The 22,717-nt window shown below is 38.2% G+C and overlaps 1 protein-coding gene across 2 annotated transcripts in view; it reads right to left on the bottom strand.

Annotated features, from left to right (window-relative positions):
• Positions 1–22,717, bottom strand: part of LOC116103589 (membrane-spanning 4-domains subfamily A member 4D-like) — a 30,849-nt gene that overhangs the window by 6,665 nt on the left and 1,467 nt on the right. For both annotated transcript variants that reach the window (XM_031389775.1, XM_031389774.1), the window contains exons 2-4: positions 10,485–10,638; positions 8,412–8,531; positions 5,908–5,964 (exon numbers count right to left, since the gene is read on the bottom strand). In XM_031389775.1, coding sequence (XP_031245635.1) covers positions 5,908–5,964; positions 8,412–8,531; positions 10,485–10,613 — 306 coding nt within the window. In that variant the 5' untranslated portion in view covers positions 10,614–10,638. The remainder of the gene's footprint in view (positions 1–5,907; positions 5,965–8,411; positions 8,532–10,484; positions 10,639–22,717) is intronic.

Genomic DNA, 22,717 nt, shown 5'->3' with positions numbered 1-22,717 from the left:
CCTGGGGTCTCCAGTCTCTTGAGGGTTAGGTGCATCAGTTCTGAATGAACACAGACCCAGCAGTCCTCTACTCTATGTCATATCAGTTGGTGTTGCCTGATTGGTGGTCCAGCGTTTGAGAGATCTTGGGGGTTCAGATTAATTGAGACTGCTGGTCCTCCTAAGTATTGTCCTTCTCCTCAGCTTCTTTCAGCCTTCCCTAATTCAAAAACAGAGGTCATCTGCTTCCGTCCTTTGGTTGGATACAAACATCTGCATCTGGCTCTTTCAGCAGCTTGTTGGGTCTATCAGAGGGAAGTCATGATAGGTCCCTTTTTGTGAGCCCTCCAAAGCCTCAGTAATAGTGTCAGGTCTTGGGACCTCCCCTTGAGCTGGATCCCACTTTGGACCTGTGGCTGGGCCTTCTTTTCCTCAGGCTCCTTTCCATTTCCATTCCTGTAATTCTTTCAGACAGGAACAATTATGGGTCAGAGTTGTGACTGTGGGATGGCCCCCCTCTCCCTCATTCAATGCCGTCTTCCTGCTGGAGGTGGGTTCTATAAATTCCTTCTCCCTACTGTTGGACATTTTATCTAAGGTCACTCCCTTTGAGTCTTGAGAGTCTCTCACCTCCCAGGTCTCTGGTGCATTCTGGAGGGTCCCCCCAACCTCCTATCTCCTGAGGTTGTCTGTTTCTGTTCTTCTGGCCCTCAGGGCTTCAGTCCTTTTCCCTCACCCAATACCAGATCAGGTTCCCCTCTCCCTGAGCCCCCACTCACTACTCCCAATCATGCTACAGAAGTTGACATCTATGTGTAGGAGGAAGTAAAATTCAAATGCAGCTTTTAAATAATGAAATAATTGTTGAACTCTTGGCTTTTGCCCTTATCAGCTTTATGATTGACATATCACTGTAAATGTCTTTTAAAGCCATTTATTGTTTTATGTTTACAAATGATTTCTCTGCCTTTATGTACATGCAGCATGTGCATGCCTGGCACCCACACAATGGAACTGGAGTTGTATATGTCTGTGAGCTACCATATGGGTGCTTGGAAAGAAATCTGTGTCCTCTGTAAGAACCACAAGTGCTCTTAAGCTCTGACTGTCTCTCTGGCCCTATAATTTTCAAACCTATTATTTTGGATACATCTGTTGAAGGCATTTTAATGTCAGTCAATACTTCATTTATTTTTGCCACTGAAAATATTTGGGTGTCAGTATTATGGGCTGGATCTGAAGCTTCAAGGCACAGCTGTCTAAATCTCACCTGATATTTCTTCCCAAATTCACTGCACCAGCACCAAGATTCTCTCAGCAACTGCCCTGACACTATATCCTATCAGGCATGATGAGACTTATTATGAACCAGTAGCTCAGCTACACTTTTGAAAGTAAGGTCCTTCAACTATCTCTCCATTTAATTTTATATTGGCTGTTGATTTGCTGTATATTGCTTTTATTATGTTTAGGTATGGGCCTTGAATTCCTGATCTCTCCAATACTTTTAACATGGAGGGGTGTTGTATTTTGTCAAATGCTTTTTCTGCATCTAAGGAGATGATCATGCGATTTTTTTCTTTGAGTTTGTTTATATAGTGGATTACGTTAATGGATTTTCGTATTTGAACCAATCTTGCATCCCTGGGATGAAGCCTACATGATCATGGTGAATGATGGTTTTGATGTGTTCTTGGATTTGGCTTACAAGAATTTTATTGAGAATTTTTGCATCGATATTCATAAGCGAGGTTGGTCTGAAGTTCTCTTTTTTGGTTGGGTCCTTGTGTGGTTTGGGTATCAGAGTAATTGTAGCTTCATAGAACGAATTAGGTAGTATTCCTTCTGTTTCTGCTTTATAGAATAGGTTGAGGAATATTGATATCATGTTTTCTTTGAGGGTCTGGTAGACTTCTGCACTAAATCCATCTGTTCCTGTTTTTTTTTTTTTGTTTGTTTGTTTTTGTTTTTTTTTTTTTTTTTTTTTTTTTTTTTTTTTTTTTTTTTTTTTTTGGTGTTAGGAGGTGTTTAACGACTTCTCCCATTTCCTTAGGGGATATGGACCTGTTTAGATAGTCTACCTGCTCTTAATTTAACTTTGGTATGTAGTATTTGTCTAGAAAACCGTCCACTTCATCAAGATTTTCCAGTTTTGTTGAGTATAGGCTTTTGTAGTAGGATCTGATGATGTCTTGAATTTCCTCAGTTTCTGTTGTTATGTATCCCTTTTCATTTCTGATTTTGTTCATTTGGATACTGCCTCTGGGCTCTTTAGTTAGTTTGGCTAGGGGTTTATCTATCTTGTTGATTCTCTCAAAGAACCAGCTTTTGGTATTGTTGATTCTTTGTATTATTCTCTTTGTTTCTATTTGGTTGATTTCAGCCCTGAGTTTGATTATTTCCTGCCTTCTCCTCCTCTTGGGTGTGTTTGCTCTTTTTATTTCTAGAGTTCTCAGGTGTGCTGTTAAGTTGCTAGTGTAAGATCTCTCCAGTTTCTTTACCAGGGGGCTTAGTGCTATGAATTTTCCTCTTAGCACTGCTTTCATTGTGTCCCATAACTTTGGGTATGATGTGTCAACATTTTCATTAAATTCCAGATAGTCTTTAACTTCTTTATTTCTTTCCTGACTAAGTTATCATTGAGTAGAGAGTTGTTCAGTTTCCACGTGTATATAGACCTTCTATTGTTTTTGCTGTTATTGAAGACAAGTCTTAGGTGATCTGATGGTGATCTAATATGATGCATGGAATTATTTCAATCTTCTTGTATTGATTGAGGGTTGTTTTGTGACCAATTATATGTCTGATTGAGAAGAAGGTATATTCTTTTGTTTTAGGGTGAAATGTTCTGTAGATTTCTGTTAAATCTATTTGGTTCATAATCTCTCTTAGTTTCACTGTGTCTCTGTTTAGTTTCTGTTTCAATGACCTGTCCATTAGTGAGAGAGGCATGAAGTCTCCCACTATTATTGTGTGGGGTTCAGTGTATGTTTTGAACTTTAGTAAAGTTTCTTTCATGAAAGTGGGTGCACTTACATTTGGGGCATAGATGTTCAGAATTGAGACTTTCTCTTGGTAGATTGTCCCTTTGATGAATATGAAGTGTTTATTATAATGTAATATAATATAATGTTATCCATGCTCATGGATAGGCAGGATTAATATAGTAAAAATGGTCATCTTGTTAAAAGCAATCTACAGATTCAATGCAATCCGTATCAAAATTCCAACTCAATTCTTCATAGAGTTAGAAAGAGCAATTTGCAAATTCATTTGGAATAACAAAAAGCCAGGGCAGCGAAAACTATTCTCAATAATAAAAGAACTTCTGGTGGAATCACCATTCCTGACCTCAAGCTGTATTACAGAGCAATAGTGATAAAAACTGCATGGTATTGGTACAGAGACAGGCAGGAATATGAAAGGAATAGAATTGAAGATCCAGAAATGAACTCACACACATATGGTCACTTGATCTTTTACAAAGGAGCTAAAACCATCCAGTGGAAAAAAGATAGCATTTTTAACAAATGGTGCTGGTTCAACTGGCGGTTGGCATGTAGAAGAATGCAAAATGACCCATTTTTATCTCCTTGTACAAAGCTCAGGTCCAAGTAGATCAAGGATCTCCACATAAAACCAGATACACTGAAACTTATAGAGGAGAAAGTGAGGAAGAGGCTCGGACATATTGGCACAAGGGAAAAATACCTGAACACAACACCAATGGCTTGTGCCGTAAGATCAAGAATTGACAAATGGGACCTCATAAGGCAAAGGACTCTGTAAATAAGACAAAAAGGTGGCCAACAGAATTGGGAATAGATCTTTACCAATCCTACATGTGATAGAGGGTTAATATTGAATATATACAAAGAACTAAAGAAAGTAGACTCTAGTGAACCAAATAACCCTATTAAAAATGGGGTACAGAGCTAAGCAAAGAATTTTCAACTGATGAATACTGAATTTTCAAAGGAATACTGAATGGCCTAGAAGCACCTAAAGAAATGTTCAACATCCTCAGTTATCAGGGAAATGCAAATCAAAAGAACCCTGAGATTCCACCTCACACCAGTCAGAATGGGTAGGATAAAAAGCTCAGGTGACAGCAGATACTGGCAAGGATGTGAAGACTGAGGAACACTCCTCCATTGCTGGTGGGAATGCCAGCTGGAACAACCCCTCTGGAGATCAGTTTGGTGGTTCCTCAGAAAATTAGACATAGTACTGCTGGAGGACCCAGCTATAAATCTCCTGGGCATATACCCAGAAGATGCTCCAACATGTAATATGTTGCATATGAACATGCATGATGTTCATAGCAGCCTTATTTATAATAGCCAGAAGCTGGAAAGAACCCAGATATCCTTCAACAGAGGAATGGATATAGAAAAATGTGGTACATTTATACAATGGAGTACTACTCAGTTATTAAAAATAATGAATTCATGAAATTCTTAGGCAAATGGATAGAACTAGAAAATATCATCCTGAGTGAGGTAACTCAATTGCAAAAGAAAACACATGGTATGAACTCACTGGTAAGTGGATACTAGCCCAAACTCTCCAAATAACCAGGACACAATTCACAGACCACATGAACGAGGACATCCTAAGTTTCGCAGGCAGATGTATGGAACTAGAAAATACCATCCTGAGTGAGATAACTCAGACACCAAAGGACATATATGGTGTGTACTCACTAATAAGTGGATATTAGAAGAAAAGTGCTGAATACCCAAGATACAGCCTACAGAACTCAAAAAGGTCAACAAGCTGAAGGGCTCAAGTGAGGATGCCTCTGTCCCATGTGGAAGGGAGAAGAAAGCAACCACAAGGTGGGAGGAAGGGACTTGAGAGAGAAAAGGGATGTGGGGTGGTGGAGAGGGGAACATGATTAGATATTGAGTGGGGGGAAAAGGACTGAAATCCCTGAGGGCCAGCAGAAAGAATAGAAACATGCAAGCTCAGGAGGTAGGAGGTTGGGTGTCCCTTCAGAATGTACCAGAGACCTGAGAGGTGAAAGACTCACAGGGCTCAAAGAGAGGGACCTTAGATACAATGCCCTACAATGGGGAGAGGGAACTTGTGGAGCCCACCTCCAGTAGAAAGACAGGGCATCAAGTGAGGGATGGGGTTGCTATCCCATAGTCAAAACTCTGACCCATAATTGTTCCTATCTGAAAGAACTGCAGGGATGAAAATGGAGAGAAACCTGAGGAAAAGTATGTCCAGCAACAGGCCCAAAGTGGGATCCAGCTCAAGGGGAGGTCCCAAGGCCTGACACTATTAGTGAGGCTATGGAGTGCTCACAAAAAGGGACCTAGCATGACTGCACTCTAAAGGACCCAACAAGAAGCTGAAAGAGTCAGAAGCAGATATTTGCACCCAACCAATGGATGGAAGCTGGTGACCCCTGTGGTTGAATTAGGGGAAAGCTGGAAGAAGCTGAGGAGGAGGGCAACCCTGTAGGAATACCAGCATTGTTAATAAACCTGGACCCTGATATCTCTCAGATACTGGAACACCAACCAGGCAGCATACAACAGCTGTTATGAGGCCCCCAACACATATACAGCAGAGGACTGCTGGGTCTGGATTTAGTCAGAGAAGATACATTTAACTCTCAAGAGACTGAAGGCTCCAGGGCATTTAGAGGGATGGTGGGATGTGGGTGGTGGGAACATCTTGGAGATAGGGGTGTGGGGAGAAAGTATGTAATGTGTTATGGGGGTGGAATGGGAGAGGAATAAAATCTGGAGCTTAAAATAAGTAAATTAAAAAAAAAAAAAAAAGAAAGTAAGGTCCTTCCAAAGCTTGTAGCAGTGGCTTTAGGAAGGTAGAATTAATTCCTTTATATCTTAGCAGAATGCATAGTTGATGAAATTACTCCCTTTTGATAGCAAAATAAACAAAAATACATACCAGGGTTTTTGTAGTGTTCACTCCTGCTGCAATTGACAGGAATCCTGAGATAATGAACTGGTCATGAGGGGAAATATCCAGGTTAAAATTTTTAAACAATTGGTATAAATCATAGCACACCTACCCTTCCTTGTAAATCAACTGGGTCTAGTAAAGTGGCTGACTGTCTAAAATGCAGCAGTTTTCTATGTTACCCACCTTCCCCATCCTTAGTAAAGCAGAAAGGAAAAGTAAAATGTGTTAATGGAAGAACCCTCAAGGATTTGTTAATAGATTATTTGATTTATTTGTTTTGGATGTTTGATGTAAGGTCTTGTTACATAGTTCTGGTTGTCCTAGAACTTGCTACATAAATCAGGTCAAGCTCGTGCTTGGAGTGACTCTCCTACTTATGCCTCCCGAGTGAAGGGATTACAAGCAGTAGCCATCAACTGTGTCTCAAACTTTTAATAGTATTTTTTTTCTATGTTTCCAGTATGGAGGAATAAGCAATGGTCCCTCTTTGCTGTACTTTTCCACCTTAAAGATCTATGACTGGAGTGATCATCTTTCTAATCACACTGACAAAGCTGTCTGCAGTTTCTTACTCTGGAGACGTTTATTTAACATTTAGGACATTTTAAGATTACATTCCATAGACTTGAAAACAAACTGAGGGCTTTTTAAAATTTTAACTTACTAGGTTCTTTCACACACTGCTTATTAAGGTTTTTAAAAATGTATTCAGCTCTCATCAAAAATCAAAAATCAATGAAGGCTAAAACTCTCTAATCCTTATAATAAGATCTTGCCAACATGACACCAAACTAAAGAAGTTAGCCCAACATAAACAGAAAAGAAATTATCCTTGTTGAAAATGCATATTGGAAGTTGTATATAATAGCAACAAATTAAATTATATGTTAGATGATGGGTAGAATATGGAGCTCATTTGAGTCTGCCAATTTGGCCATTATTTTCAGTTTAATTGAAATGACTGCTGTCAATTTGACTGAATTGACCTCTTTAGACTATTCAGCTAAATATACAGATATCTGGATTTGCTTTCCAAGTTTTAGTTTAGAATATTTAAAAGTTAATGGAGTGTCAGTAGCACCACATCATTGAAACTAAAATTAACATATAGACGAGAGGCTGGAGAGTTGGATGTCAGTCCATTGCTCCACGTGCAGGCCTGAAACCTGGAAGTAGATCCTACACTATGAACTATGGGAGTTGTTTCCCAAGATGGTAATGAGTAGGAAATAAAGATTGAAACAGACATCCACAGTGAAGAAATAAGTGAGATTCTGAGTTCTTGTTCATGGACTGAATACATTGCGAGAAAAGTAACCTTTCTTTCTCTCATTTTAATTTTTATTTATACAGTGAAGATAAAGGAAAATTTCTCAGAAGTAGTTGTGTACAAAAACATTTAGTAATGTGCCCAGGTTATATGTAAGCCATTAGTGATATTATTGGTGGGATCATCATCATCATCGGTATTATTATCATTGGTATTATTATTGATATATAAAATGTCGTGAAAAATTTGGCAGTCTGTGACATTCTTCAAATCTTAATCACCTGTTGTAAAATAAGAAGAGAAAATTAAAGTACCAGCTCTACCAAATAACTAAATTTTCTCATTCTCCAGATCACCAATAAATGGAAATCTTGCAGCACTTGAATAAGACTCTAAACTGTAAAATAGAAAATAACCAAGGTTATGCATTTTGTTTTCTTCTTGTACATTGATATAACATATAGGTAAGAAAATGTTTGACTTCTATACTTAATTGATATTCTCAACTCTAAAACACTAATTCTCTCAAGTTTTATTATAGTGGAGAGTTTTTTAAAACTTTCAAAGCTCTCATTCAATTTTTTGATTAGTTATTTTATTTAAAATTGAAACAAAATTCACCTACAGTTTTCCCATTCTCTTAAGCTTTCATTGAGATTTGATGAACCAGATGCTGTTAATCACCTGCTCAGCTTTGTCTCCTCTCCTGTGCCAACAACACTCTTGTTTCATTCATTCTTCCATGGGCTTCAGAGTTTAGTAATCCCTCCCCAGCTAGAGAAGCAGATCTCAATCTCCCGAAGTTAATGATAGCAAGACAATTATCCTTGGTTGAGGATATACTTGTAAAAATTTTATGATCAGTGAAACAGTTATGTCAGCAAGCCATATCCCTCTTTCTAACGAACCTAATAGTGGCTAGCCATTAACTTCTGAGGAAATCAGTTGTGTCAATCTTTAAGTAACTCTTGTGGGGGTATATGACTACATTCTGTTACTACATATCTTAAGTGACATATTAAATAAACAGTTCACTTATCTTATATGAATGGCATTTGGATATTGCACTGTGAACAAGGAAATACTGAATCAGGTTTAAGTATGCAGTTTTCAAACTTGTAAACTACTTGAAAGAATTGAGAGATGATTTCACCCAAAGTTAGTATAGTCACAACAGGATGTTATTATCTCCAGTTACATAAGACTGTGTGTTACTCACCATCATTGATCCCCAAATTGGGGCCATTAAGAACACTGAAATGTGTCGTTCAGAACTTGTATTTGCCATCATTATTATTCCTAAGCTAAAGTTTATGAGAGCAATCATAACTTGTACAGCCTAGAAACAACAAAAAAATAAAAGCATTATCCACCACAGACACGATGCCCATGCTAAGTACTATCAAATCACCAAGTTGCCTCTACCTACTCCTTTCATAATTCACAGATAAATTTGAAATATTATTCTTTTGTCAGTTGTCTTCATACACAGATGAGATGTACTAGCTTATAAATCATCCCTTGGAATTTCACTCTCTCTTTCTCCCTCCCTCCCCTCCCCCTCTCTCTCTCTCTCTCTTACTTTCTCTTTCTCACACATAGAAACACAAGCACACACATTTCAGTAATTTCAAACTTATGATGCATCTCTAGCTCTATTGTTATCCTTCATCACATGCTCACACATTCTTAATAGTGAATTAGGAAAAAATTATACCAGCAAGAAACAATTTGAGGAAATAAAGCTAGATGTAGAATGAGGGAAATATGAAGAGCACACGTAATCTTCTTTGGGAGGTTGGAGTTTGAGGAAGGAATGTGAGTACAGTGACCCAACAATGGGGGAATTTGAGTATAACTGTGCACACAATAAAGACTCAAAGAAAATGAAAACAATGTATGAAGATGTGTGGGAGGAAAGAAGAGTAGTGCATAGAGGGGAATGAATGGGAATATATGGAAAGATTGAAAAAATTACGTATTTATTACCATACATCTGTGTATATGTAGCAATAAAACTTAAAGAAAAAGAAGTCACCAATATGAAAGGGAGGAGACAGCTAGGGAGGGTTGGTAGACGGAAATGGGAGATGGAAAGTGTGTAATCATATTTTAATTAATTTTTAAGATGGAAAAGGACATATCTAAACTAAGTTAGTCTTCTACATTTTGATTTGTGGAAGCCAACCTAACAAGGTCATAATTTAATCAAGAGGGAAAAAATAGAATAAAAATCACTAGAATTCAAAACAGGGAATCAATTACAAAATTACAAAAATTACAAAACCTAAGGTTTATTTTTTAAGACAAATAAATTAATTACTTGCTAGCCAAGCTAACAGAGGACAAGTGATTCAGTGTTCCAGGAATCATTCTGGGGATATGATATGTGCAAACCCATGAGAAGAGGCCGCATGACTCAATACACAGGGGAAACAGAGACTTCCTTAAGAACAACATGTTCCAAACTTCAGAAAAAGAAATAGCCACTCATGTAATAAGAGAGAATAATTTGAGCTGGCCAGTAGTGTTACAGGTCTTTAATCCCAGCACTCAGAAGGTGAAGGGAGGCTGATTCTGTGAATTCAAGGCCAGACTGGTCTACAGCCTGTGTTCCAGGACAACAAGAGTTACACAGAGGAAGAGTGCCTCAAAAGACTAAAAACAAAACAAAACAACACCAACAAAAAAGAAAAACAGAAACAAACAAATTAATCTGAAAAATAGAAAATTTTCAAAAGATTTACTATTATTTGATATTATTATAATTTATTTTAAATTAATATTTAAAGAAATTAATAAACTAATAGAAGACAAAGCACTAAGCTCAGAGTGCTCATCCCTGGGAGTGTGCATAGCTTTGTCTCTCCTTCAGTTTTACTGGAGATAGAAGTATGTGAAGAATGGAGAATTCTCATCATCTGAGTAGTAGGCAAAAGAAAGGCATTGCAATTGTACAGAACAAAATGGATTTGTCAGCCACAGGGCCAGGCCACAGCTGCAGCTTTATAGCTTTTTCTCTACACTGAGTTAGATATGATCATCTTAGAAGTCCACAGCCTAGAACATAACTGCACTCTGTACATTTTAAATGGATTAAATTGAAAATCTGATGCAATCAACTAACACATCAATTTTCAATTGATAAATAGTAAAATCAAATGCTATTAACCCTGTATGTGCTGATGTACCATCAAGCTACTGAGACAGAACATTGGGTATGCGTATTTTTTTTAAAATCAGTTATATATTTACAAAATCATTCTCCACTTGAGATCCAAAGATGTCTTACCCCGAGGACTTTGGGTTCCCCCTTCAAGAATTTCTCTTTGCTCTCATTCCACATCTGTGATTTCATAACAGAATTCTCCGGGGGCTGAGCAGAAACCACTGCCATGGTGCTCTGCTCCAGTCCTTGCATGGTTGCCAGGGCAGCAAAAGCAGTGCTGAAATAAGAAGGAAAGTTTGCACAAACTTCTGCAAATGATTTAATGCCAGGTTCTCGCTTAAGGGTAGATTCCAAATGAAATCTTCCCATGTTATAATAATAATAATAATAATAATAATAATAATAATAATAATAAGTTTAGAAAAGAAAGAAAAACAGTTTTAATCTCTTGGTAAGAGAAACTCTTCCAATTCTATTTCCAATTTTATTTTAAATGTTCATCCTTTTTCTTTATCTACCTACAAATACTTTGGACTTCACTTTTCAAGTTAGTAGTTGGAGCATCTGTGCATGTTGACTTCATCATTCGGAGGCGCACCCCACTCCTCCATCTGGTCCCACAATAAAGAAACCCATCACATCTGTGCAATCTCCTCACAGAGTGTCTGGCTTCCAGAAAATACAACTCCCTTCTGCCTGTGAATTACTCAGTTAACCTGCAGTAACTGAGCAGGAACTTAAGCAGTCCCTGGTACTTCTTTCTAGTGATAATTAAAGTTTCTTTAAAAGCCCAGGTAGTTATGATATGTGAATATGTTTTTGTTGTAATCCCAGGTGTGGGATATGGGGTTGCTTTAGATTATTATCCATAGCTGATAATTAGAATGGTCTAGTGCTGTAGGAGGGATGTGATTTTTGCTAACTCTAAATGTTTTGAATTGTGGGGACACATGAGAGGGTAGAAATGTGAGAGGCCATAGCCCTGAGAAAGCTGGTGGTGGTTGCTGTTTACCCCACCCCACGCTACCCAACTTACCCCTCTGCTGGTTCCTGCTACTGCTAGTTCCTGCAGTTGTTTTTGCTGCTTTTGCTATTGCTGGATTGCCATATTTCTGATGGCTGGCTAGAGATTTTCTGACAACTAAGTTTGGATTTTCCCTAAGGAACTTGATGCCCCTAATCAGCAAGAAGTAGTCTAAATACACGTAAGCTGCCTTTCCCAGTCTAACCTTCTTTCTCTCCTAGTCTTGGGGTGTTGCAAAGGATGAGGGTGAAATTGTGGCAGAGAAAGTGGTAGATATAAGAACCCAATAAAGTAGCAAAAAATATGCCTACATTTCCCTTTCATGTTCCAGAAGGCAAAGGTATTCTTAAGAGAACCCAAGGTGAAGGGTTTAATCCACTGAAGTGCACATCTTATTCATTTGTTATAAAGGACCTCTGTCTGGTTGGATCTCTCAAACATTTGACTACTAACCTGGCAGCATACACCAGCTGATATGAGGCCCCCAACACATATAGCAGAGGACTGCTGGGTCTGGGTTCAGTCAGAGAAGATGCACCTAACCTTCAAGAGACTGGAGGCCCCAGGAAGTTCAGAGGTCTGGTGGGGAGGGCAGTATGTGGTTGGGGACATCCTCTTTGAGACTGGGGGATGGAGAGGAGGTGTGGGATGTGGAATGGTTAGAGGGTGGAGTAGGAGGGGAATAGGGTCTGGAGTGTAATAAGTAAATAAATAAGTAAAAGATTAAAAAAGGAACCTCTGCCATCCTCTCAGAAATGCCTTCAGACCTCTGCAATGTGCTGAACTCCTTGGTTGTCTACTCATTCCCCTCTTGGGTCACACTTACTAAAGAGCCACCATAAAGATGGGAATCTAAAGGACTTGACTCTCTTTGGTCAAACTGAAAACAGAAACAAACAACAAACAAGCCTAAACCTCAACAGTTTTTGATAATTGATGGTGATATAAAAATGAAGTCTGAGCAGAGAAAAGCCTGTGTCTAAGATCCAGTGATCTCAGGGATGGAGAGATGACTCAGTGATTAAGAAGAGTACTTGATGCTCTTCCAGAGGATGCACGTTCAATTCGTAGCTCCTATATGGCAGCTCATACCCATCTATAACTATAATTCTAGGGTATAAACACCTTCTCTGTTCTCTTAGAGCACCAAGCATGCATGTGGCATACAGACACATATGTAGACAAGCCACCTATATACATAAAAGATGGAGTAATCTGGAGTTTTCTTGTGTCTCTCATGAAGATGGGAATTCCTGGTTACAGACATTCTTTGGATCACTCTGACTTCATCTGTGCAAGAGTGCATTGGGCACAGTGGCTACCAAGCTCCTTTCTGATCTTCACACTGCGAAGAGGCTTCTCAGTGTCTTCCACTGATGAACGTCTACATCAGAGGCTTCAGCTCTTGGCCTTTGAGTCCTAGTTCAGGTCACAGTCCATCCCAAGAGCAGACTCATCATGTCAGGCTGAGTGTTCAGCCTCCATCATTGGATTTTCCACCAAATTCTGCATGGAGCAGATACTGTCTTAACTCATGGATTGTCAGATAATATATGGATAATATATGGATTGTCAGATAATAATATGTAGGTGACAGAGACTAATATTATGGAAGGTAATTTTTAAAATTTATTTTACTTTATTGATTTCATGTTTTTATTTTGAATTTTTCATTAATGTTCTATTTTTTAGGAGTTGAAAGAAAAAGTGGTTTAACTTTTTTCCCACATGAAAATATTTTAATATTGAAGTGTAAATTTTTCCTATTCCATGTCTTATGTAATTCTGAAAGGATGATTGATAGGAGTGTATTTTTGAAAAAAATCTAAGCAGAACTAGGTAACATAATTTTCTTGCAATTATGAATATATATATTTATTATTAACATTCTTAAGCATTGCAACTATTGTAATTAGAAGTTTTACTACCTTTATATTCATACCAACATATACACGGTTGTTGTACCCATGTGCTAATTAATAACTATCAATGCTTGAGGACTTCATGTGAATATTTGTAACTGAAAACCTTATATTTACAATATGTGAAATAATAGGTCAATAAGTTAAATATCACTTTCATGTTTTTGATATCCTGTGGGTAGAGAAAGATTAGAAAGTAAAAATCTTCAGAGAGTGCTCAGTTGAGGCTTTCTTAAAACCTTTATCTTTTGTTTTACTTTCTTTTAAAAATATGATTATTTATTTCATCTTTGAGAATATTATACTTGAATACTGTATCCACATCATTTCCATCCCTTCCTACTCTCTCTCCAAATTTTTCCATGATCTCCTATGTTCTTTATATTCATGACCTCATTCCCTTTAAGTATTATTGTTGACTATGCATATGATTTAACACACACACACACACACACACATACACTGTTGTGTCCATTTAATTTTGCTTGTATACACATGTGTTTAGGGATGACCAGTTAGGACTGGATAACCCACCAGGGAGCTCCCAGCTGGAAAAGTCTGTTTCTCCCTTTCTCAGGAGCCAGTAATTGCCTTAGGTTTTTATTCTAAGGGAGAACATGCAAGGGTACAACAGTGGCACTTGTTATCTTGAGGGTAGTCAAGAGACATCTAAATGGCCTTAAAGACACAATAAGAGAAACTCCATGCCTGGTACTGTAAACCTAGCCACCTACCTGCGACCGGTGAGGTCATAGTCCCTGGAGGAGAAACTATTGCTGCCACTTTAACAAGACTTCATCTTTTCCTTGTCTTTATTCTTTGCAGCAAAAACTGCCTCCAAAGTACAGTTAAATGTGCACTCAACACAAGATCGAAAGACTAGTGTAGATAGTGAAAGGTGATCTCATTTTTCTCATTTTCACCTAGATGTCCTACCTTCATCCAGTACATTAAAAGTCATCATGGTGAAGCCTAGGAAGCCTAATCCAGCACCTATCTACTTTCACAATGCCTGTCCTCTGTGTCTGAGGAGGGCAAAGCTCTGGGAAGGCACCCAGATGTTTTGTTGAAAGCTAGTGGCCACCCCATACTCAGCACATGGCTCCACTTAAATTTGCATAATTCTCCTATCACCTTTCTAAATCATAAAGGCTATGATATGAATCTCTGAAAACATACAACCACTTCCCACTTTTTTATAAAAACCATTAACTGACTTTTGATTCCTCCACCAAGGTGTATATATTTATTGTGAAATATACTCAAAAGGAATGACTCCCACTAACAAAGTTTTTATTCCACAAAAAATTGCTTATTGTGATGATAACTTTGGAGATTTACTTTTTGTAAAATTCTGTCAAATGAATATAAACAAAATACTATGAGATATAAAAAAGTTGTATGTCTCATTACTTTGTTTATTAAGTAGTAATGAAAAGTAAAATTAAAACTAAACAAAGCAGACGTATCAAAATATAGCAAACATACAATTTTAAAGATTTAACATCATTTAGATGGCTTTTCCAAATCAGTTTCCAAAAATCACACATTGTAGTTACGTGTGTTTTTCTAGAGACATGTGCTTTTCTAGAGAACTGTGTATATATATTTTAAATGTACTGAGTGTACAGGAAACTCTACTGTCAGAGACTTGTCATGATTTCATCATTATTACACAGCAACAATGAATACAGTGTTTTTCTGAGTCTAAGAAAAATCCAGTTTGATAGAAAAAGCTTATTCTCTAAGACAAACTTAACCACAGTCATTTCCTGCATAATCTCATTATTCTAATAAACCTTAGACTCCTCACATAAAATCAAAACTACCTTCACATTACTTTGATAAAATATTTGATGTTGGGTGATTATAAAGAAGTGGGATTTAACCCACAGAAGAAGTTGCAGAGATTAACTATGGAGCAGAGACTGAAGGAAGGATAAGTCAGCTTAAATATAGTTATCTCCTGAGAGGCTCTGACAGTACCTGACTAATACAGATGTAGAGGCTCACAGCCATTCATCGATCTGAGTACAGGGTCCCCAGTGAAGGAGTTAGAGAAAGGACCTATGGAGCTGAGGGGTTTGCAGCCCCTTAGGACAAACAACATGAACTAACTAGCACCCTCAGAGCTCCCAGGTTCTCAACCACCAACCAAGGACTGCACATGGTGGGTCTGATTGTTCTGGCAGCATGTGTATAGTAGAGGATTGCAAATTCGATCATCAATAGGAAGAAAGGACCTCAGTCCTGTGAAGGTTCTGTGCCCCAGTGTAGGGGAATGCCAGGGCCAATAAGTGGAAGAGGGTGGGGTGGCAGGCATTGGGAGGGGGGAGGCAACAGGGGTTTGTTCTTGTTGTTTTTGTTTGTTTGTTTGTTTTTTGGAGGGGAAATTGAGAAAAGAGAAATTTACATGTAAATAAAGTATCTAAAAAAAAAATAAAGAAGTGGGATCTATTTAACCCATTTTTGGTGGCATGACAAAAAGCATGACCACAGAAATTGACAGCTCTAGTTAAGGTTGTCCAGTTAGGTTACAATGTAAGACAGGTAATACTGGAAATGAGAGGGGTTACTCTTGCATGGTGAAATAGAAAGAGAGAGCAAGGCCCAATGTTTTCTTGATATCACAATTTATCCTCATATGAAATAACCAGGGTTACATAACACTACTTGAAACTTTTCTAAGGGCAAGGCTTCCAGTGACCTAACTACCTGCCTAGAGTCATGGTTCTCAACTTTCCTTTTTTATTTTTTATTTGTATTTTTAAAAATTAATTTATTTATTTTAATTTATTTTAAGTGTTATCCCTTTACCTAGTTTCCATGCCTCCTGGAAACCTCCTATCTCACTCCCTCTCCCCCTGCTTCTATGAGGTGTTCCTCCACCCACCCACCCATTCCTGCCACACTGTCCTTGATTTCCCTGTACTGGGGCATCTATTGAGCCTTCATAGGACCAAGTACCTCTCCTCCCATAATGCCTGATAAGGCCATCCTCTGCAACATATGCAGCTGGAGCCATGTCTACTCCTTGATTGGTGGCTTAGTCCCTGGGAGTTCTGGGGAGGGGGTCTGGTTAATTGATATTGTTGTTCTTCCTATGGGGTTGCAAACCCCTTTAGCTCCTTCAGTCCTTTCTCTAACTCCTCCACCTGGGACCCCACTCATAGTCCAATGGTTGGCTGTGAGCATCCACCTCTGTATTTGTCAGGTTCTGGCAGAGCCTCTCAGGAGACAGCTCTATCAGGCTCCTTTCAGCAAACATTTGGCATCCACAATAGTGTCTCAGTTTGATAACTATATGGGATGAATCCCCAGGTGGGGCAGTCTCTGGATGGCTTTTCCTTTAGTCTCTGCTCTACACTTTATCTCAATATTTGTTCCCATGAGTATTTTGTTCCCCTTTCTAAGTAGGACCAAAGCACCCACACTTTGGTCTTGCTTCTTCTTATGCTTCATGTGGTCTGTGAATTGTATCTTGGGTATTTGGAACTTTTGACCTAATATCCACTTATTAGTGAGTGCATACCATGGGTGTCCTTTTGTGATTGGGTTACCTCACTCAGGATGATATTTTCTAGTTCCATCCATTTGCCTAAAAATTTAATGAATTCATTGTTTTTAATGGCTGAGTAGTACTCTATTGAATAAATGTACCACATTTTCTGCATCTGTTCCTCAATTTTCCTAATGCATCAAAAATTTGGTAGAGTTCCTAATGTTCTAGGTAATCTCCAACCATAAAATTACTTTCTTTGCTACTTCAGAACTATAATTTTGCTATTGTTCTGAATCATAATGAAAATAACTGTGTTTTCAGGTACTCTTAGGTGATTCCTGTGAGAAGATCATTCAACCCCTAACAGGGTCTCACCTCATAGGTTGAGAACAACTGTCCTGGAGGTACTGTTATTTCAACATTTTTAGATTGGAATCAAAGCCTCTAGCACATGATCCCTTGGAGATCAATCTTCGTTTGTATTACTCAATAAATATTTCTTAGGTGAAGTTTACATTGATGGATTATAGTACAGGCCATAGATAAAATGATGAAAAATGTTTCATAAACTCTCCTCTCCAAGGAGTTTGATAAATTCAGAAATTCAGGAGCAACTTCAGGGGAATCCTAGGAAATTTAGTTAACTAATAAGGAAGCCTGCCATTAGAATCTTGGATAATCACTTCTCTGCCTGGTAAAGCAGAGCCTCCTGAGAGCTCAGAGGTCACCAGTGACCCCAATCATTGGAATGAATAGGAGCTTAATGGAGATGGGAGCATCGGAAAGGAGAGCTGATGAGTGAGCAAAAGACATCGCCATGGAGGAGAATGAGATGATGGAGGGAAACCTGCACAGCTAATCAAGTAATAACCTCATCCACAATTTGATTTGTGAAAGGTATTCATTGTCTGGCATGTGGGTTGGGCACATGTAAAGGCTTTAGTCCTAGATAATACAGAAATGCAGGATCCGTGTGGCTTCTTCAGACATGATGGTGTTAGCAGTAAGTGAAGCTGTCTTAGATGTCCACTGTAGGAAGCACCCATAGGAGTGGTAGGAACATTGATAACTGGGTACCCAATAGTGTTTTGTGATTCTATTCTTCTTGGGTTTCTCTACACTACTGAGACTAGATAAGGGCTCCTTCTTGGTTTGAGATCCCTCAACACACACAAGGAGCCACTGCAATGCTGTCTTCCGAAGTACAGGTTCCCAGAGCAGCTGCAGAGTCAGAGAACCAGGTCCTCCATCTAGAACCAATCAAGATATTCTCACCTGGAATTTAGACTATGGTCTTTCTCCAGAGTGATGCAGGCTACACACATAGCATGAGACTCTGGAGGATGCCAGAGCCCAGGTGTCAGGGAGGTGGGGGAGAGCATTGATATAGCTATGATATTGGTTAAAACATGAAATATCAGGATGCCTATCAAAGTTGAGGCAGGATCCATGGAGCAGTAGATACCATGATAATTTAGGTTCTTGTGCTAACAGGGTGTAGAGTGGACTTGAGTCTCAGTTGCTGAAACACCATTCAGCAATGACCTGGAGCTTGATATTATTGGATGGGAAGCATGGAATTGTTTAGAAAACTTCCCAATGTGTATATGTGTATGCAGAGATGTGCAGTTGGGTGGAGCTTCGCTTGGTCCACAAAATGTATATATGTATGTATGTATGTATGTATGTATGTGTGTGTGTATGTATGTATTTATGTATGTGTGTGTGTATGTATGTATGTATGTATGTGTGTGTGTGTGTGTATGTGTGTATGTATGTATGTATGTGTATGTGTGCGTGTGTATGTGTGTATGTGTGTGTGTATGTATGTATGTATGTATGTATGTATGTATATAATGTGTGAAGTTGCTGGAGCTTGCTGAAATTTGCTTCATCTACCAAGTGCCCTAAGCATTTAGTTTCACCTTCCCTCAAAGGGCCTCTTTCAGTTTCAACTTCCCCTCAGCACTGGTTGTGAAATCCCGTGGAACTGCTCAGTGTGTCCCATACTTATGCATGTTCTTCCCATGGGAGTTAATCCCCAGAGCTTGTGCCCCTGTGATTTATAATTATTCTCATGTTATTTATGCTTCTGTTAGATCTGGAGAAGCTTTCAAACATAAGGTACTATGTTTGTTTTACAATTTTTAGGAGTTACCATGGCTTTAAAAAAACTCACAGTGCTTCTGTTTATAATTGTAAGACTTTGAGAAGATGGTGTTTGGCTTTCAATATCTCACACTCCATGGCATTCCCTATAATCACTAAGGACAGACTATTTTAGAGAGAGCACATCAAACTTTAAATATTCAAAAAATTTAATTACAAAATAACAATTATAAATATTTATCTCCTCATATTTTAAACCAAGCTTTATATGTTATTAATCATTAAATATTACAGAACAAAACATAAGTCCTTTCTCTAAAAAAATTTTTTTTAAATAAAATTTAGTCCTTAACTTGATGCCAAGTGTCCTGAAGGCGCTATTTGACAAAGTTCCAGTGCTTGGAGAATCTGGACTGACCCTTCACCACCCTTGATGGATACTTGCTGCACACCTTTTGCTACACTTATGCTTCTTACTGTTAAAAGCCTCTCTCCAAGAACTAGAGCTGGGATAACAAAAGGCTAGTGTAAACAAGACTGAAATTAATGAAAGTTCCCTGGAAAAAACAGTTATGTAGAAAATTGGGTCTTTCCTAAGGACCTATGACATAAGTAAATATTCAGATCACTAATGAGTGTTGTTAGTAAGCATGAGCAAGAGAATTTGAAAAGAGTTATTAAAGAAGAAAAACTTAGGGAAATTTTAGAAACTGACATGCTGTAACTGAATTGCTAGATTTTTAATGTTCGACTTTAGAAACAAGGAACTTGTATGTATAGGAAGAGATTTTGATCATGCAAGTTTATGACAAGCATTGGTGCCTTCCTGAAGGCAAAAGTAAGCAGTGTTAGGAACCCTGATGTTCTTCCATTCTTTACAGAATTGTAATAAAGATGGGGAATCATATTGAAACAAGGGTTCAAGACAGACACACAGAGGAAGGCATCCTGGCTTAGTGAGCTGCCTGCCCTCTGAACAGACCTGTCAGCCCAGAACTTGACTGATAGACCGCCCTTGCTTAAGCAAAGGGGATGAACAATATTTTAAGAATCAAAGAAAAGGAATGATGGTCTTATGCCTAACGTAAAAGAAATACCGAGGAAACAAAGGAAGAATTAAATAAAGGTTAAAAGATTGAACTTCTATAGAAAGTCAAGTTTGATATAATAGGTTATAGGAAACAACTTTTGATTTATTAATCTTATGCCAAACTAAAACGAAACTAAATTTGAATAGAGTCATCCTGTCTATCATTTCTGTAACCACAAGGCTTTAGGACAGCAGTCTTAAGGAAGAAGTTATTGAGTTTAAAGAAAATTGATTTTTATCATAATGTTAATTTTTAGTTCTTATAAAACTGCTGTCTGCTTGCTTTGTTCCTCTTTCAATATTCTTATGTAATCAAGGAAGACTTCAGAAGAAAATGTAATTTGAAAAGCTGTGTAACCAATGCATAAAGTTTCTGAGGAAATGATTTTATGTATAAATAAAGCTTGAAAGAGACAAAAGTAATCAGGTAGGAAAAGGCATAGTGAGATGTGCCTTCCTCTCTGTCTTAAACATGGGACAGATTAATTCTTCTGAGAGACATATGCATATAGATATCCTTAAGAATTCTTTTAAGAAGAAAGGAACTAAAGTTCAAGATAATAGCTTGTCAGAATTTTTACAGTGTGTGCATTAGACTAACCCTTGGTTTCTGGATCATGGAATTTTAGATTTAGGAGTTTGGAGAAGAATTGGAAAAGCTGTGCAGTGTTGGTATGATTTAGAGGAAGAAGCTGCAAAATATTAAGAAGCTTAGCCTCTCCCTTACTGTGGGTAGGCCATAATGAACCCACTAAAAGTCCTTGGAATACTTCAATTTCGCTATTAAGAAAAAAATCAGGAAAATGAAGATCGTTGTAGGACCTCAGAAAAATTAGCCAAACTATGGAGACTATGGTAGCCCTTCGAGCCAGTCTCCCTTCTCCTGCTCCGATCCCCAGAAGATATAACGTAAGAGTACTGATTTACAGGACTGCCCTTTCTCTATTCCTCCTGCTCCTGCAGAAAGAAAGAGATTTGCTTTTAGTCTTCTCTCTGTGAATTTAAAACAGCCTTATAGATGCTTTCATTGGAAAGTTCTTCCTCAGGGAATGGAAAATAGTCCTACACTGTGTCAAGAATTCGTTGATCTGGCTCTTACGAAAGTGAGACTCAGTTATCTTGATGTGTATTTGGTTCATTACGTGGATGATATTTTTTTGGCTCACTCAGATCAAGCCTTTTTACAAGATGTTTTCTAAGTTATTGTTGATAACCTTGCCAACTTTTGTCTAAAGCTTGCCCTGAAAAGACACAGATACACCTCTCTCTTATTTGGGGACAGTCATTTATTCAGATGCTGTGGTCCATCAGCCTTTACAACTAGATTTAAGCAAATTAACTACGTTAAATGACTTTTCAAAGAATCTTAGGTGAAATTCATTGGATTTGTCCTTTTATTAAATTAACTACTGAGGAACTTAAACCTTTGTTTGACATCCTTAGAGTGACTCCAATCCTCGATCTCCATGCTCCTTAACTGAGGAAGCAAGAAATGCTTTAATAATTGTGGAGCAGGCTATTAACACACAATTATAGAGGGTAAAGCTTGCTGAGCCATGGGAGCGTATAGTATTGCCTGCTGTTCACACACCTACAGGTGTGTTATGGCAAGGTGGTCCCTTGGAGTGGATCCATCTGGCTGTCACTCCTAGGAAAATTGTTACTTCCTATGTTACTTTGGTGGCACTTGTGGTTTTTAAAGGACACATGCGCAGTATGGAAATAATGAGCAGAGATGTTTTTAATATTATAGTGCTTTATAATAATGAACAACTGACTGAGCTCCTTTGTTTTTAATAAGGCCAACATTTAATTGGGGCTGGCTTAAAATTTCAGAAGTTCAGTCCATTATCATCAAGGCAGGAATGTGGCAGTGTCCAGGCAGGCATGGTGCAGGAGGAGCTGAGAGTTCTACATCTTTATCTAAAGGCTGCTAGTAGAATACTGGCTCCCATGTAGTTAAGATGAGGGTCTTAAAGCTCACACCCACAGAGACAGACCTATCGGAGTGAGATTGAGCTCCTTTTACATCCAGAAGTATGGAAGAGTTTGCTAATTAACTTTACAGGCCAGACTGAATACCATTTGCCAAGTCTTCCTTTATTACCAATTTTTGAAGACCCAACAGATAATCTTTCCCTTCCATTATTCCACGGAGCCTAATAGCAGCTTTAGTTTTTACTGATGGATCGGCAAAAGGTAAGGCTGTGACTACTAATGGTGAAACTTTTACTCAAGAAACTTCTGAAACTTCTGCTCAGAGGACAGAATTAAATGCTGTGATTTTTGCCTTTACTAAGTTACAAGACCATCTTTTTAATCTCTACTCTAATTCACAATCTGTAGTTAAACTCTTACCAGCCATTAACACCTCTATTCTGGCCTTAAATGAGTCTACTATATCTTCACTTTTATTTAAGTTACAACTTTTATTATGAAGCAGAACTTTCCCCTATTTTGTAAGTCGTCTGTGGGCACATACTAATTTGCCTGTGCCCTTAACAAAGGGCAATCTTCTAGCTGACCTTGCTACATGACTTCATGGACTGGTAGAATTAACATTGTGAAAATGATCATTTAACCAAAATCTATTTACAGATTCGAAGGAATCCCAATCAAAATCCCCATATCATTCTTCACAGAAATAGAAAACTCTCCTAAGACCTATGTGGAACTACAAAAGACCCCAGATAGACAAAAAAAAAAAAA

Source organism: Mastomys coucha, unplaced genomic scaffold (genome assembly GCF_008632895.1).
Source record: "Mastomys coucha isolate ucsf_1 unplaced genomic scaffold, UCSF_Mcou_1 pScaffold21, whole genome shotgun sequence".
Taxonomy (NCBI): domain Eukaryota; kingdom Metazoa; phylum Chordata; class Mammalia; order Rodentia; family Muridae; genus Mastomys; species Mastomys coucha.
Note: the sequence above shows the minus strand (reverse complement) of the source record. Positions and strands in the feature narration are given on the sequence as shown.